Below are 18468 nucleotides of genomic sequence, written 5' to 3'. Positions count from 1 at the left end.
CGAATATACAAGCATACAAACATACATTTCATACAATCCTTAAAAATGTTCAAAGATACCTAAACTCAATCCCACAGATCATTCCTTTCCCCATCACCATCCACCACCCCTCGCCCCACCTTTGTGTTAGACTTCCAATCTACTCAATTGCAATTTCTTTCCACTTTCTATTACTTTCTTTCACACACTTTCAAACCAACTTTTCTACTTCTTTTTCTGTTACACATTATTATCCATCTTATTTAGTATTTCAGTATTTAAAACTGAACTTGTTCATTTTAATAGGAGTTCTGATTTTTCAATACGGTTTTGCAAGTATCCTTTAAACACCTTCCAGTCCCTGTCTATCTTCTCTTTTGAGATCCTTCCAATTTCTCCCATTGTTTTGGATATATTGTAATACTCCAATAATTTGGCAAGCCACTCTGTTTTTGCCGGTATAATACCACTTTTCCTATTTTTCGCAATCAATGATTTCCAGCACTTTCACACTCTCCCCTCCCCTTCTTTCCAAACCAAGAAGTCTCAAATGTTGCTAAGGGAGTTTGCCCTCCATCCCCTTGATCATTTTTTTCAGGATGAGAGGGTGGGGGCCCTTTCCCTGCCCCCTCCCAGCTCTCCAGCATGACTCGTCTAGGCCCCAACTCCTCACCTTCTGCTTCTTGCGCAAGATCACTTTCACTCCATCCACCGAGATGATGATGTTGACCTTCTTCTTTTTGATGTTCTTGGCCTTAAATTCATACTGCGGGAAGGAAGAGGGCGGAGAGATGCATTAGGGTGGCCAGTTGCCGTCCAGCTTGGCCCCAAGGCTTTGGAGGGGGGGGGGGAGGTCACGACAGCAGCCCTGTCACATGGCGAGTGGATAAAAATATCTATCCAATTTCCACCTCTAGATTCCATGCTGGGCAATTTGTAAATGCAACCATTTGCACCCGAAGCCTCCTGCTGCATTGCCCACCCTGATTTTTGTTAATTGCAGACTGCAAAGCCCCTCCCCCAGCTTCCTCTCTCTCTCAACCGTTATGTGCTGGGCTTTTTTTTATCTCAGGAGGGAGGGAGGGAGGCAACTCAGGCCTGCAGTGGGAATGTTCAAAGACCACTGGTGGGGGGCTGTCAGACTGAAACGGCCCCTGATGTGGCTGCACCACTTAAATATTCATTAAAGCGAGTTTTGAATGAAGCAGCAGAACGGAGCAGTTTTTGTGTGTGTTGTAGCAAACGAAACAGCCCTCCCCAGACCCCAAATAAAATCATTTGGAGAGAAAGTCAGACGAATGGTGATGATAGTAATAATAATTTATTATTTATACCCTGCTGGTATAAACTCTGCTGGGTTTCTCCAGCCACTCTGGGTGGCTACAAAATATTAAAAATACAATAAAAAACAGACATTAAAAACAGGGCTGCCTTCAGATGTCTTCTAAAAGTCAGACAGCTGCTTAATTTCTTGACATCTGATGGGAGGGTGTTCCACAGGGTGGCGCCACTACCAAGAAGGCCCTCTGATTTCATCCTTTGATTTGAAGGGCTCAGTCTTGGAATGCAGGTTGTGCTTACTCAATGGGGTGCAGATGTGTGAACTCTGCACATCCTCAGAGGCGCCTGCATTTGCTTCGTGCACTCAGAGGCAAGGGTCCCAAGGTCAGTCTCAGCTGTGTTTTAAGCGTTCCTTGCTTGACCTTCCATCAGTAGCCCTTTCTGCACCATGGCCTGAACTTTGCTCTCCACCTACTCGGTCAGAAGGATGGATTAGCCTAGCCTAGCCTCCCCCCACCCACAACCTTGGGCCCAGGGTTGAAGGCAGCAAGCAGGCAAGAACAGCCCCCGCCCCAGGCAACCACTTGGTCCCCGTTAAGCTGTGACCTCTTGATCAATCCATGAATTATTACACAGGGCAAGCTGTTTAGAAAGCTAAATTTAGCCACAAAGTGTGAACACACAGACAGAGGGAGAAAGGGGGGGGGAGGGAGGCAGGGAGGGAGGGAGGGAAGGAAGGAAGGAAGGAAGGAAGGAAGGAAGGAAGGAAGGAAGGCCAGCTGTGTTCTTGTTTACACAAAAAGAGGGACAGGGCATGATCCCTGCTGAAAGGACAGCAGCTGCTCCGCCAAAGCTGATCCTTCAAAAGCATTGCCACCGCAACCTCTGCCTGGGGCTAAGAAGATGGATTCTCTCTCCCCTAACACACACACATACCGGATATGCACCTGTGGAACCAAAATCTGCCCTTTGCCCAAGGGCAGAGCCAGGTGCTGCCTGTTCCTTCGAACACACCCTTTCCGCCAGCCAGGAGACCTTCTAGCGGTTTCAGACTACAACTCCCATCAGCCCTGGGCAAAGGCCGTCCTAAGAGATCTGTTTCCACTTTTGAACTGCTGGGACTGCCCAGGCATGGGCTGCTACAGCCCCAGACCCCAGTAGGGCAGTGCAGCTGTGCGGAGAGCCCTTTCTGCTTCCTCAGGATGGCGGAGGCTGCCCCCTCGGGCTGTTGGAGCTGAGCACCTCTCCAAGGCGTGAGAAGGGGAACCATGCCAGGGATGGGTGCCAGCTGGCTGCTGCCCTCTTCTGCCCTCAGCACTCACGCAGAGCCGCTCACTGCTTTGAAATCGGGACTGGAAGCCAAAGAATATTTGCACCCCAGGGCGAGTGATGGGATTGGCTCCTCCCGAGACCTGTGCTTTGGCTCCTCTGCGCAGGTTCTGAACACACCCGTCTGTTCAGGGGAAGAGGCCAAAAGCCGCTGGATCTGATATCAGAGGGGCTCAATCGCTACTGTTATTATTAATTATTAAAAGCAGGTTTGCTTCTTGGGAGGAAAGCAATGACCAACCTAGACAGCATCCTAAAAAACAGAGACATCACCTTGCCAACAAAGATCCGTATAAGTTAAAGCTATGGTTTTCCCAGTAGTGATGTATGGAAGTGAGAGCTGGACCATAAAGAAGGCTGATCACTGAAGAATTGATGCTTTTGAATTCTGGTGCTGGAGGAGACTCTTGAGAGTCCCATGGACTGCAAGAAGATCAAACCTCTCCATTCTGAAGGAAATCAGCCCTGAGTGCTCACTGGAAGGACAGATCCTGAAGCTGAGGCTCCAAGACTTTGGCCACCTCATGAGAAGAGAAGACTCCCTGGAAAAGACCCTGATGTTGGGAAAGATGGAGGGCACAAGGAGAAGGGGACGACAGAGGACGAGATGGTTGGACAGTGTGCTCGAAGCTACCGGCATGAGTTTGACCAAACTGGGGGAGGCAGTGGAAGACAGGAGGGCCTGGCGTGCTCTGGTCCAGGGGGTCACGAAGAGTCGGACATGACTAAACAACAACAAACCACTTGGAAGTTTGAGCAAGACTGACATCTGCAGCTCCTTCAGACATTGGGACCTGAACCAGTACAGTGGTACCTTGGGTTACAGATGCTTCAGGTTACGGACTCCGCTAACCCAGAAATAGTACCTTGGGTACTACTTTACCTCAGGATGAGGCGGCGCGGCGGCAGCGGGTAGGCCCCATTAGCTAAAGTCGTACCTCAGGTTAAGAACGGACCTCCAGAACGAATTAAGTTCTTAACCTGAGGTACCACTGTAGATTCAAACGACAATAAGAGAGATGCCAGCTAAACATTAGAAGAACTTTCTGACAGTAAGAGCTGCGTGACAGTGGGATGCGTTAACTCAAAAGGTGGTGGGCATCTGTCAGGGGTACTTCAGCCGAGATTCCTGCATTGAAGGGGGTTGGACTAGATGACCCCTGGAGATCCCTTCCAACTCCACCATTCTATGATTCCACTTCTGCCAGGCTAGGAATAATTATTGATGATGATGATGATGATGATGATGATGATGATGATGATGTGTGTGTGTGTGTGTGTGTGTGTGTGTGTGAAAAGGACTCCCAGCATTTTGGAGCCTTAACTCCATATCGGGATAAATGGTGCTTGACCAACAAAAATATTTGCACCATGTAAAGGACACAGAAACCAGTCCTACTTTTTCTTTCGCATACAAAACACAGTTGGCCCTGCCAGATTCTGCCTCCATTTGCACTTCCCTTCTGGTTCACACTTCCTTATGGGCCTGCATTCCAATGCACAACTCCCCTTCCACAAAGAAGACAGAATCATTGAGTTGGGAGGGACCCCCAAAAGTCATCTAGCCCAACCCCGTGAGATGCAGGAGTGTTAAGAGACTCCTAACAGCAACCTCCATGCAGCACTCCCCCTGATCCTGCCCCTGTTTAGAAAGCCAGTAATAGTACCACCCTTCTCCCTCTGCCTAGCTTCCATCTCAGAGGACCAAAGCAGCCACAGAAAGACCTCAACTCCACCCCCCACCCACCCTGAGACAACCACCGCCAGGCACCTGCCCAGGTGGAGATGCCCACTGGGCACATGGGCACCCGCCTCCTCCAGAACGGAGAGCTTAACTGGCAAAACATGTTTACCGCAGCTGCACAAAAAGCATTTTGGGCACCGTTAATCCCATGCAGGCAAGATATGATCAGAGTCCTGAACTTTTATTGGTGTGGGGGTGGAGAACATTCATGCAGTCATTTACTGCATTTCTATCTCACATCCCCCCCCCCCAGAACTCAAGTACATAGGGTCTCCCCCCCCCCCAATTTTATCCTCAAAACAACCACCCTGTGAGGTAGAGCTTACGCAGAGAGTCAGTGATTTATGGCCAAGAAGGAGATTTGAACCCTGGTCTCCCGGGTCTTAGTCCAACAATTAACCACTACACCACCACCGACTTCCCTGTTATGAGCCTGTGAGAGATCTGACCAAAATTTCTCATTTTTACAACAGCAACTAGCCAGATTGAGAAGGCCATAAGTGCAGGGCTCAGGATCTCAGCTGTCCCCAACCGGCAGTATTCAGAGGTAGATTTTGTGTTAACATGGATGCTTCATTTAGGTGCCCTGACCACTAGCCCGTAAATAGACACCGCTTCTCCATGAATTTATATAATCCTTTTCAACAGCCTCCTAAGCCACTGCCCCTCACGATATTTTGTGTCAGTGAACTCCAAAAGTTAGCTTTGTGAAGAAATCATTTTTTAAAAAACCTTTAAATCTCTCACCCCCCTTTTGTTCTTGTTTTTATTATGTATATTGTGTTTTTATCTTGTATTTTTATGCCGTCAGCTACCCTGAGATCTATGGATGAAGGGTGGTATACAAATTTAATAAATAAATGCATGCATAAAATATTATCTGAATTTACCTGGGACTCAGCTAAAGGTAAAGGTAAAGGTAAAGGTAAAGGTAAAGGTAAAGGTACCCCTGCCCGTACGGGCCAGTTGTGTCCGACTCTAGGGTTGTGCGCCCATCTCACTTAAGAGGCCGGGGCCCAGCGCTGTCCGGAGACACTTCTGGGTCACGTGGCCAGCATGACGAAGCTGCTCTGGCGAGCCAGCACCAGCACAGCCGGAAACGCCATTTACCTTCCCGCTATAAAGCGGTACCTATTTATCTACTTGCACTTAAGGATGCTTTCGAACTGCTAGGTGGGCAGGAGCTGGGACCGAACGATGGGAGCTCACCCCGCCGCGGGGATTCGAACCGCCGACCATACGATCGGCAAGTCCTAGGCACTGAGGTTTTACCCACAGCACCACCCGCGTCCCGCCGGGACTCAGCTATACAGCTGCAAATAAAACATTCTGAATGTGTTGCAAAGTGCAATATACAATCGTGACACTAGATGACGACTGTGAGCTATAGCAGATTCAATGCATTTTTCAAAACAATTTTTAAAAAAGCATTTTCACATGTGTAGATTCCACCCTGCTGATCTTTCGTTGTTGTTGTTAAAGTTTTTATTTAGAAAAAAAAAAAAACTTTACTAAGTGGTTTAAATATTTTGCAACGAAGCAAAACAAAGAGTCAGGTGGCAGCTTGCTATTATAGATCCAGAGTACATGGCTGGATACGACATTTGAACCCGAATGAGTTTTATCTGAAGTGAGACAAGACAACAGGATGGCTGTTCTTGCAGGAACAACGAGGCCTTGCAGTAGTGGATATCAGTATGTACCAAATCAGTACCAAATGAAGTATGATGCGGTGGGAGCCAACCAGCCATGCGCTTGCGTCTTAATATATGCCAGAAAACACCCTCAACATGGCAGCGGAGTCCATTGGCACATGAAACATGTTCATTTGGTGAAACGTGCATTTCATTTGGTGATCTCCCCACCAATCCCACCCTGAGCTAAAATAGGATGCCAGAAGGTGAAAACCTCCCCTGTACACAATTCTTAGGGCTGCACATGATTTCACAAGCATCAGTCATGTCCCACTTGCAGAATGAAATGCGCTTGCAGAAGAGCGTGATGGATGGAGCCTCATCAGAATTATTTGGTGGGGGGAGGGGGGAGTTTAATGAGCACAGGCCTCCCTTTGGCAGTCAAGAGGCGTTTCTGCAGAGGCACTGCAGACACAAGGAGAATCCCTAATGCTGCTGTCTTGTGTGGGCAGAGAAGGCGCCAAGCGCATCCTGGATACTAAATAATGCATCTCCACCCATCCACACACACCCGACCTCCCTCTTCCCTTCATTGCAAAGGAGATATTTCGGGCTGCATGGATTTCCAAGCCAGAGAGAGGTGGGGAGAGATTCATTCACTTAGCACGGGAAAAGAACAAAAATCCATTGAGCCAGTTTTCACAGAAAGGACTCCCCGAAGAGAAGCAGAGATGGAAGGCAGGACATTTGGAGGAGGAAAACGAAGCGTGGGGTCGGGGGCTGGCATGCATGGCCCCACCATGCAGCAAACTGAAGCAGCCTGCTTTAAGCTAGTAGGGCTTGGAGGGTGCGGTGGGGGACAGATGTCTGGACAGCGCAGTTAGGCTTTTCCCAGGGGGTGGTCCTCACAAGGGTTGGAATGCTGGTTTGGAAGAATCTTGGGCTGCTCACCCCTTCTTGGAAGCCAGGCCAACCTCCCGAAATGAGCTTCTTTGTGAACGGAGGATGATGTTGCTCTTGAGAAAAAAGCCTCCGTTTTCCGGCTCCCACGCTCACCTCCTGGCGCCGGGATGCCTTGTTTGCATCGCTCTGTGTGCTGGCACAAGCCGGGGCCCAGATGGCATAACGACACAGACCGTTCCTAAAGCAGCCAGCGCACCCCACGCCCCTCGTGCAGTAATGCACAGCCTGCCCCCATCCCAGGACTTGGCCACCTCCCCGGGGGGTGCATTTCGTGACTCGCCACGCCTGTGTTCATCTGTCAGTACAGCACTGGCTGGCTCTAGGCTCCGGCTCAGAAGGGGAGCACAGGCAACATCAGAACAGGGGCAGTTTAAAAAAAAAACCAAACCAGCATTCCAAGGAGTCAAAATCATAGTGCTGGAAGGAACCCCAAGGGTCATATAGTCCAACCCCCTGAAATGCAGGAATCTCAGCTAACGCATCCCTGACTGGTGGGCAACCGACCTCTGCTTAAAAACCTCCAAGGAAGGAAAGCCCATAACCTCCCAAAGGAGACTGTTCCACTGTCAGAAAGTTCTTCCTGATGTTTAGTCGGAATCTCATTTTTTTGTAACTTTAAGCCATGGGTTCGAGTCCTACCCTCTGCAGCAGGAGAAAACAAATTGCCTGCCCTGCCCTAAGCAAGGGTTGGAGAAGATGGTCTCTAAGGTTCTTATTGACTCTATGATTCCATCACTGCGTTGACCAGACACTGCACAAAGCCAATCTTCATGCGCTGACTGCATCCACAGTCCTTTTTTGCACTGTGTACACAGTGATTAACACCTGCCACCCAAGAATCTTGGTGTGATCCTATGCATAATTATAACGGATCCACAATGCTTTGTCAGAACACTGTATTGTTGCCGGCACCTGCTAAGGCCATTTTCATTTAGGCAACCCTACCCAGACATGTAGGGACGCGGGTGGCGCTGTGGGTTAAACCACAGAGCCTAGGACTTGCCGATCAGAAGGTCGGCGGTTTGAATCCCCATGACGGAGTGAGCTCCCATTCCTCGGTCCCTGCTCCTGCCAACCTAGCAGTTCAAAAGCACGTCAAAAGTGCAAGTAGATAAATAGGTACCGCTCTGGCGGGAAGGTAAACGGCGTTTCCGTGCGCTGCTCTGGTTTGCCAGAAGCGGCTTAGTCATGCTGGCCACATGACCCAGAAGCTGCACGCCGGCTCCCTCAGCCAATAAAGCGAGATGAGCGCCGCAACCCCAGAGTCGGTCACGACTGCACCTAACGGTCAGGGGTCCCTTTACCTTTACCCAGACATGTAGAACGTTGGTGTATGTTTTAATCTGTTTTTAATTTATTGCCGATACTACTTTTTTTTAACGTTTTAAATAAGCGTTGGCTGTTTTTACTTTATTCTTTTTTTGGTTTTTTGGTGGCGGTGATTTTTTACATTTATATAAATTTTATGAAATAAGTAAAATCAATAAGCATGGCTCTTGTGCTTGGGTCTTGTGTACAGGATTTCAATAGGCATCTGTTCAGCACCGTGAGTACAAAATGCTGCAGTAAGTGGGCCACTGGCTTGATGCAGAAGGGCTTGTATTATATCCTTTACTCTTTAAAATTAAAATTAAAATTAAAAGATATGGCTTATCTGTGCCCCCTCCCCTCCCCACGGACAGCCGTGTCCCCAAAGCAGCCGTGTCCCCAGATGAGGTCTATCCATCATGTTTAGTTTAGCTCCTTGACCCCTCCTTGGCTAACCCAAATCAGCATTCACACAAGCTTGCAGAGATTGCGCCAGCACCAGGCACGCCCCCCCCCCATCCACCCACACGGCTCTTGGGAATCCAGTTCCAGCAATTCTGAGCATGGCATTAAAAGGTCACCATTGCTTAGAGATTACATGTTTTGCAGGCTGATCCATCAGTCCATCTGCTATCAATCATCCCTGGAACGTGATCTCATAACTGTGGCATTTTCTTCTCAGCTAACAGAGTGACCATCACTCTGACAGGAGGAGATGGCCATGGCAATGGCAGCCACCATATATTGGAGCGACCCCAAGGGAATGCATCATAATTTTAGCTTTCTATTCTATTCTACTATTGCTAATAAAAAAGGCCATATTTTTTTTTGCCCTTGCAGCGATAAGGATGGAAACGGAGGGGGGCTAAGCAACGCTTTCGGTAGGCCAGGGGTGAGGGCTCCTCATTCTGCATGATGAAATGTAGAATTATGTAAAATGCATGCAAATCTTCATGATTTGCATAATCATGAACTGAGCTCAGGTTATCTTGGCACATAATAATAATTATTTTTAAAGAGCCCTGCCTATGCAAAGCCCTCTCTCCACTGAAAAAGTAGAATACCCAGATAGTCCAAAGATAACTTGCATATAGTCCTCATTCTTCCGTATGTGTCTTCCTTACAGTCCTGCCAGGTGGGTTGCTGACGGAGTGCAGATAGAGAGGGGGGGTTTTCTCCCTCTCCCATTGTTCTGGAACTGAGGGCAGTCTCTCAAAGCCAATGGGATGCAGTGCCTACGGAACTCACTGCTGCAGAGTGAAGCATCCCTCCACATTTAGAGGAAATAGGCTACTGACTTCCAGGCACTGAGAAAGGGCCTATGCCTTCAGACTCTGTTGCAGTCAGGTCCTAATTTTTTTGGGGGGGGGGGCGTTCCTACTGTGGCATTTGGTGAGCACAGAATGCTGTACTAGAGGTTTAATCTCAATTTCCTTGCTTGAAATTTGAATCCACTGGATTGGGTCCTACCTCCCAGAGCAGGAGAAAACAATTTGACTCCACCACCCATTTGTTAAACCACTCTGGGAACTGTAGTTCTATGAGGGGAATGGGGTGGGTCTCCTAACGCCTCTCAGCACCTTGCACAAACTACAGAAAACAGCCACTTCTTGAAAGATAACCTATAAAGTAGAAGCAAGCTCTTCTTATGCTCTTTGTTGGCATCAAACTGTCTCAAGAGACAATGGATCGTGCTGCTGAAGCTCTGAAGAGGCTCTTAAACATTTTGAAACCTGACGCCTTATTTGGGGGGGGGGGTGTTGCTCCTGGCTTGTAGGGTGCTGCTGCTGCAATACTGCAAAAAGGCGCCCAATGCAATCAGCACGTGAAGCTGCCTGTGAATGAGGCCTGCAGTTGTATTATTGCAATGCACCTCCCAGATCTGCCTTACCCAGAGAGGCTAGTGGCGCAGGGCGCCAAGTTCTGGAAGGCGCCAGGCGAGAGTCTGGGAAACACCGAATGAGCTGCCCGCCTCCTCCAGCCCTTAAAAAAGGCTGAAACTCTGGGAAAGGGTGTGTGTGTGCCAGAGGGATCTTTGCACCACAGCGCCAAATATCCTTAAGACGGCCCTGGCCCCTCCTAACCATTCCCCCAAAGGGACAGAATTCCAGTAGGGTTTTTTAGGGGGGAACAAAATATGAATTCTCCACTGACTTCGCATGATAGCATCATGCAAATCCACATTTACAGAGGGTGTCACTGGGAGAGCCTTGTGTGGTTTCCAACAGAAAGCCTGCGGCAAAACCAGTCCCCCCAGGGTGAGGGGTGGGAAGTGCACACATGCACTGCTAGAATGCTCCTGCATGCACCTTTCGACTGAACTGGCTCTGGACCTGACTTACCCATAGAATAATGACCCTTCTGGGGAAAAGTCACGCCTGCCTCTCTATTAACAATTAAGGCGTAGGAGAGGAGAACAGATTAATTTTGAGGCAGCAGAGCAAGGAGGCCAAAGGACAGCATCTCTGCTCTTTTCGTCCTTGCTCAAGAGCAAAAGCTTGTGCCACAAACTCTGCAAGCTAAAGCAGACTTGGAGGCAAACAGTAGGAGAGTAATTTACCTTAATTTTCTAGTCGCTGAGTGGGGGAGATGGGAGATTTTCAGGGCACTGAATCCACCCCCTTGGTTATGCTAAACCTTACTCAGCTTCTCTTCAACTGGCTTCAGATTTTTTTTTGCATAATAATAATAATAATAATTTATTATTTATACCCCGCCCATCTGGCTGGGTCTCCCCAGCCACCCTGGATGGCTTCCAACAAAGTATTAAAATACAGTGGTCTGTTAAACATTAAAAGCTTCCCTATAAAATGCTTATTCTCGCCTAAGAGGGCTAGGAACTTGTTTTGTGTGTGCTCCATAGCCAGTTTCCCGTGGCTGAGATCTGCAGCTCATAGCTGCTCCTTGAGGATCAGTTTGGCCCACTGCCTGTACTGAATCCATGACTTTCAGAGCTTTCAACCTCATCTTCAGGACTGCAACTTGTCAGGATATCCCTACAGGGTTGGCAACCAACAGCACCAGGAGCCCCACCACCCCGGGAATGTCACCCAGAAGACAAAAGACGAGGGGGGGTGGGCAGCTGCAATGGTAACCAAAATTGCTGGGCTTAGCAGAGCGGGACCTTTGTTTGCTACAGAAGCACATCCTTCTCCAAAGGAGTTACTGAGCAGGGACGCATTCAGGGTTACATCACTAAGTTCCTAGGACCCAAAAAAGTGTCAAATCACAGAGCTGTGGAACTGGAAGGGACCCCAGGGGTCATCTGGTCCAACCCTCTGAAATGCAGGAATCACAAGCTAAAGCATCCATGATGGCCATCCAACCTCTGCTTAAAAACCTCCAAGGAAGGAGAGTCCACCATCTCCCGAGGGAGACCATTCCACTGTTACACGGCCCCTACTGTCAGAAAGTTTTTCCTGATGCTGAGTCAGAAACTCCTTGTAATTTGAAGCTATTGGTTCGAGTCCTACCCTCCACAGCAGGAGAAAACAAGCTTGTTCCATCTTCCATGTGACAGCCCTCCAGGTCCAGGCAGTCTTTCTTTGGGTTACATTCTGGACCCCAGTGGGGCTCATGGTAAACATTCCATTCCACACTGCCCCAACCTTCTAGTGGCATTTTGGTGACATTTTCAGGTCACTTCCAGGTTTAGCGCTGCACGTGTGTGTGTGCAATCGCATATCAGTCAGACATGTCTAAATTGGTAATTGCCTTTATTTCCAGGCTAAACAGACCCAACTCCCTCAACCACTCCACATAAGGCCTGGTTTCCAGACCCTTGATCATCCTGGTTGTTCTCCTCTACACACCTTCCAGCTTGTCAACATCCTTCTTAAACTGTGGTGCCCAGAACCGGACACAGGACTCCAGTTGTGGCCTGACCAAGGGAGAATACAGCAGTGCTATTACTGTATTTTTCGCTCCACAAGACGCACTTTTTTCTTCCTAAAAAGTAAAGGGAAATGTGTGTGCGTCTTATGGAGCGAATGCGTGGTCCCTGGAGCCGAATTGCCCAGGGGCGAAAAGCAGATCATGCTTTTTTTTTTTGGAAAGAGGGAAGGGGGTGTTGAAACAAAGCCACTGATGGGCAAGCGATCAGGAGCGAGATAAGGGACACTAGAAATAAAGGAGGCTGCCTGGGAGCAGGGAGGTAAAAGCCCATGGATCATCAGGATTTTTACATTGGGTCACCCCAAATTCACCATCAGATCACATAGCATGTCCATGGCTACAGCCTGCACCAAAAAAAAAAAAAAAAAAAAAAATGCATCCACTGTTTCATGAGGCCACAATGGTGCAAAAACGTGGTTACAAAGCCACCTGGATCCTCAGGCTTTTTGCATTAGGCTAGCCCAAACTCACCGTCAAATCACATATCATGTCTGTGGCCACAGCATGAACCACAAAAATCATACATCCACTGTTTTGTTCAGAATTTTTTTTTTTCTTGTTTTCCTCCTCTAAAAAACTAAGTGCATCTTATGGAGCGAAAAATACGGCACTTTGCTTGGTCTAGACAGGCCTGTCTTTTCATTGTCACCTCTCTGCCTGTCCTCGATGGTCCTGAACAAGGAAACTTTGCTGAGGTTTTGTACTGTCCTCATTTAACTTTGACTCAATCAATTGGTTAATGTTTCCATCAGCTAAAAGGCAGAGGCTTGATCCATCAACCTCCCACCCTCAATTAGCCCACACTGAGAGTCAGGGAGGTGTAGTGAAGCGGTTGTGGGGCATAGGCCTCCATGTGGCTGGGGCTGATGAGTGCTGGGATCCTGACAACATCTGGAGTGCCACAGATGTTCCTCACCACCGGTGCTGCAGTTACATGCCAGGCTGAAAGAACTGGAGGCCTCTCTCTCAGACAAGCCTACCTCGGAGGGTTGTTTGCAAAGGATAAAACAGGCAGGGAAATGGCAGCCCTATAGGTGGCCTTAAAAACCTTCTTCTGATGCAGTTCTTCATGAACTTCCCACCCCCAAACACACATGCCAAGGGGTAGGGCCTTTTCGCTGGTGGCACCCCCAAATAAGTGTATTCAATTGTAGCATTCAGGTGCCAGGTTAAATCCTCTCTTTTAAAGCAAGGCTCCTGATTGCTGGTAGGAATACGGCTGCAAGGTTGGCTCCGCTGCCTTCTGACTTTCAACTCTGTTTGGTTTATTTACTTATTCTGAAAATGTGATTTATGGTTTCAGTGCCAGCTTGTCTCTCTGCTTCCTATGTATTAACCTGGGTTCTCAGTGGGTTAATAGATTTATATTTTGCATGTCTATCTCACCTTTTCCTCCAGGATGGCATGCCTGGCTCTCCCTCTTCCCATGTTAGCCTCTCACAACATCCCTGCGAGGTAGGTCATGCTGAGAGGCAACAGCCTGATAGATGAGATGAGAATTTGAACCCTGGCCTCCCAGGTCCTAGCAAGGCACTCTGAGCTTGCTTTGGCCTTGCCCTGACACTGCACCTCCAGAGGCAAAGCCTGAACGAATTATCTTGCCATGAAGTGCAACCTGTTCCGTTTAACACCGTGAGCGGCATAAGAAGAGTCGTATCTCAATGCTAGATCATCCACTTTGCATGCATAAGGTTGCAAGTTCAATCCCCAGTAGCCGAGCACCAGCATGGTGTAGTGGTTGCAGCTTCAGATAAGCACCCGGGAGAGTCCAGGGTTCAAATCCCCACTCAGCCACAAAGCTCTCGTGGGCTGACCTTGGGCCACTCAGCCTAACCTACCTTGAGGGTTGCTGTTGTGGGGATTCAGTGAGGAGTGGGGAGAAGAACCATGCACTCCACTTTGAGCTCCTGGGAGATAAAGGTTAGATATTCATTATCATCATCATCATAATCACCATCATTAATTAAATTTGTATAAAGCCCTTCATCCGAAGATCACAGGGTTGTTTACAACATAAGCATATACAGTGGTACCTCGGGTTACATACGCTTCAGGTTACATATGCTTCAGGTTTCACACTCCGCTAACACAGAAATAGTGCTTCAGGTTAAGAACTTTGCTTCAGGATAAGAACAGAAATCGTGCTCCGGCAGCGCGGCAGCATCGGGAGGCCCCATTAGCTAAGGTGGTGCTTCAGGTTAAGAACAGTTTCAGGTTCTTAAGAACAGACCTCTGGAACAAATTAAGTACTTAACCCAAGGTACCACTGTAGAGTGAGAATGCAAAATACATAACAAAACAAATCAAAACAAATAACCTCCCCTAAAATAAAACTAATCTCTAGGTAGGGCTTGGGAATGTCCCTGGCCTAGGGCCCTGGAAGGCAGAGGCTACCAGACCCGAGGGGAGACCAGACCCGAGGGGAGGGGGGGTTAACCCTTGGTCCTCCAGATGTTACTGGACTACAACTTCCATCAGCCCCAGCAAGTGTGGCCAACAACCAGGGAGGATGGGAGTTGTAGTCCAGCCACGCCTGGAAGTCTGCAGCTTCCTTCACACCAATTATTCCTTCACACCAACATTGGGCTAGATGGACCAGCAGCTGGTCTCAGGGTGAGGCCCTTTCCTAAACCATCCCCAGGCTCTGAAAGCAAGCATAGGCTACAAAGAACCAGAATGTAATGGGGGGCCAGGATGCTCTTGCCAAGGAGCGCACCAATCGCCGCCCCACTTAATATTCAAGCGGCAAGAATAATGACATCCGCTGTCACTGTCAAAGCTGGGGGAATTGGCTGGGGAGGAGGGAGGATTAGCTACAGCTCAGTCAGTCGCAGAAAAAGTCTGTGGCTCCAGGAGGCTACTAATAATCCAGGAGAAAGGCTGGCAATTTTTAACGCAGAAAACCCCCCACACATTTAAATGCAGGCTTAGCTTAGCCTTAATGTCAAGCCAACACAGCAAGCACCAAATTTACATTCTGCTCCAAGGGCTGAGCATTCTCTCTGTTTGTTAAAGAACACCTCTTGCCAAGAAACCAGCCTGAGGGGGGCCATGGCTGTGTCTCTGGGTGGATCTAGGAGCTCTCAAAAGAACAGAGGGCTCCCACCGCTCATTTTGGGTTCCCCACCCACCCTGAGCAGCAGGTAGGAGGCAAGGGGGACACCTGTGCTATGGAAAACTTTACCAGCATGGCTTCAAAGTAAAGCATCTTGCCCTGAAACACTGAAGCCAAATCTCACATCCAGCACCTTTGTAAGAAAGAGATGCCTTAAAACTGCCGAGAGTCAGTGTGCAAATATTTTGCCTTTGTTTGTTGTCAATTGCCCCATATATGCCCACTCGCCTGCTTCGATCTGTGGAACTGGCCACATCATACCCGTTCCGGCATTTGTGGGATCTCGATCTCGTAGGGTGGCAGCACCTGTAATTTTGGAACTCTCTACCTGATGTCAGGAACCTTTACTATACTCCTTTTGGTGCCTGCTAAAATCATTTTTGTTTAGACATGCCAACCCAGAAGTTTAGAAAGTTGGTGTGAGCTTTAATCTGCTTTTAGTCCATCATTATTTTAACTTCCCAAAGGTCTTAAATTATTGTTGTTAATTCTTCTCAGTGATATTTTCATTGTTTTATCCCATTTGCAAACCATTTTAAAAATGTCAGTCCGATCCTATGACATTTCATATTTGGCTGGCAAAGGTTCCTAAAATGTTCAGCTCTTATTGCAGACTTCCTCACAAGGACTCTGGAGACTGCAGTTTAGCACAGGATTCGGAAAACTTTCTCTAGAGTTTCCCACCCTCCTTGCAAGCACCCGCACCCCCTTCAGAAAACTACAGCTCCCATCCCTCCAGGTGTCTTGATCAGGAGCCTGGTGCTGAACATAAGAGGACGCTGCTGGGTCAGGCCCATGGCCCATCTAGGCCAGCCTCTCGGTGCCTGGATGAAACCTGCAAACAGAACCCAAGCATGGAGCCTTCTCCCTTTCTGTGGTTTCAGAAGCATAGCCAGGCCTGTGCACAGCTTGTCTGAGGCCCAGGGCAAGAGTTCCCAAGTCAGCTGGGAGGCATGGGACAATCTTGGCATGACAGTGTATGTCTGGCATGTTCCTGGCGGGGAGCCCTGGCCAGCTTAGTCCTCTGAGATGCAGGGCAAGTCTACTCAAGCTCCTCTCCTGCTTCTGCCTGGGCCTGAACATTGCTGTCTCCCACTGTGGACATCATGGCTGGGAGCCATGGACAGCCTTCTCCTCCATGAATGTGCCTCCTGTGGGCGGGAGTTCCACAGGTTAACTATGCATTGTGCAGAGAAGAACTCCCTTTTATGTTGGAAGCTGAATCTTCCATCATTATTTCCCTTCTCTTCCCTCCCCCTCCCCTTTTATGAAGATCACCTGCTCTGAGACCCCAAGGCTAATTCTCCCCTGGCCTCCTCGCTGGCCCAAGTAGGACCAATTCAGCCAGCTAGCCCTGGGGATTATCTAATTGATTTTTGAATTTTATTGTTATTCATGTTTTTATACTGTATTTTATGCTGCTTTTATAATTAAGTGTTTTAAATTTGTTTGTAGCCGCCCTGAGCCCGGTTGTTGAACCGGGAAGGGCTGGGTATAAATAAAAATTTATTATTATTATTATTATTATTATTATTATTATTATTATTATTATTTATTATTATTATTATTATTTATTATCATTTAGCTTCACTGGGTGCCAAGTTCTGACGGACGGAGAAAGGGAGTTGCCATTTCCTCTTTCCACCTTCTCCACGCCACACACAATTTTATAGACCTTTGGCATGCCTGAAACTGCTTTAGGATTTGTCACGTAGACCTTGCTTTGCTTGGGAGCACATAGGTCCCGTCCTCCTTTCCTCCACTGACGCCGCTGCCTGGCCTCCCCACCCCCAGCCCCTTTCTAACTGCCAATTAACTGTCACAAGCAAGGCGCCCACGCCGAGCCCCAGCTGGGAAATGTGAACACAAGGAATGCCTTCCTCCTTATTAAATCTCGGAAGCCTTTTTATAAAAGGGGAGGGGGAAGGGGGGGAGGGCGGAATAGCTGGCCCAGAACACAAGGAGGATGCTTCATAAAGCCACTCAGCACAGCTGATTAGGGGATTAGCGGATGCCAGCCTACAGAGCCCACAGGACGACAGGGAGGGGGGCAGCCTAAGGAAGAACCCCTGCAAGGCACCTGAGCGCAGGCAGCTGTTGGAAAACAGGGTTGGAGGGCCTTTGGCTGGCACAGCGGGGTGGAAGCAGAGAAAGCAACAGGATTTTGGTGTGAATTGCAATGGTGGTGGTGGGTGAGGGCTTGTGCCCGCACTTGTGTTTTTCCTAGGACCCGCCGCAAAACACCCAGAGACCCTGGGTGGGTGGGTATGGGCAGAGGGGCCTGTTATGTGCCAGATCCACACATCCACCCAGCCCCCAGTACTATCTCCTCTGACTGGAAGCAGCCAGCCAGGGGGCCCTCCCAGCTTTGCAACCCTTAGGGAAGGGGGCACCCAACGTTGATCCTGGTGCCCCTGGTATGCCAAGCCAAGTGACCAACCCCTGAGCTGGCAGGGGCACTCTCTGGTGCAGTGAACAGAGGGGTGAGATGGTCTTGGGCCACCTCAGAGCATCACTGGTCCACCCACCGAGCTCTGCCAAGGCTTTCCCTAACAGCCTCCCAAGTTGGAGACTGGATGTGGGGCTTCACGGGTGGAAGCAGGTGCAAAAACCCAAGGCCCTGGGGGGCAGCTGGACTGGTTGCAGGAGGGGGGGGGGGACCTGCAGTCTTCCAGGTGCTGATGCAATACTACTGGGAGCCAAGGGTCCCAGTAAAACCCAAGGATCTAAATTGCCCCCACCTCCTTGTTTTGAAAACAGGAATTTGTGGCAAGAGGCACGGCTGCATATGGCAGCTTCTGCTGCGCACCTCTTCTGTGTCCCCCAAGAAAACTTGGCCCACTCCTGTTTCTGTAGAACTGGCCCAGAAGGACCTGGTTCTGCACACCCAGAAATTCCACAAAAACAATAGAAAAGTCAGTTTTTTAAAATTTTGTTAACTCATCAAGCAAAACTAAATTATGCTAACTTCTTAATATATAGTGGTACCTCTGGCTGCGAACGGGAGCCGTTCCAGAGGCCCGTTTGCAACATGAAAAGAGCGCAACTCGCAGCAGCGTGCCTGCGCACGCGCCGGTTGCGATTCACCGCTTTTGTGCATGCGCGTGACATTATTTTGCGCATCTGCACATGCGCGAGCGGCGAAACCCGGAAGTAACCCTTTCTGGTACTTCCGGGTCGCCCAGGGACATAACCTGAAAGAACGTAACATGAGGTATGAC

General features: G+C 48.9%; 1 protein-coding gene across 4 annotated transcripts in view; it reads right to left on the bottom strand.

Moving 5' to 3' along the window:
• LOC309333755 (carboxyl-terminal PDZ ligand of neuronal nitric oxide synthase protein-like) overlaps positions 1-18468 on the bottom strand; it is a 225670-nt gene that overhangs the window by 193942 nt on the left and 13260 nt on the right. For 3 of the 4 annotated variants that reach the window (XM_081847609.1, XM_081847607.1, XM_081847608.1), the window contains exon 3: positions 653-745. In XM_081847609.1, the coding sequence (XP_081703735.1) occupies positions 653-745 (93 nt within the window). Of the gene's footprint in view, positions 1-652; positions 746-13970; positions 14040-18468 lie in introns of all 4 variants that reach the window. The other variant, XM_081847610.1, reaches the window with a different exon arrangement.

The sequence above is a fragment of the Podarcis erhardii genome (assembly GCF_964252035.2).
Source record: "Podarcis erhardii genome assembly, chromosome: Z".
Taxonomy (NCBI): domain Eukaryota; kingdom Metazoa; phylum Chordata; class Lepidosauria; order Squamata; family Lacertidae; genus Podarcis; species Podarcis erhardii.
The sequence above is the reverse complement of the archived record's forward strand: the minus strand, read 5'-3'. Positions and strand labels throughout refer to the sequence as shown.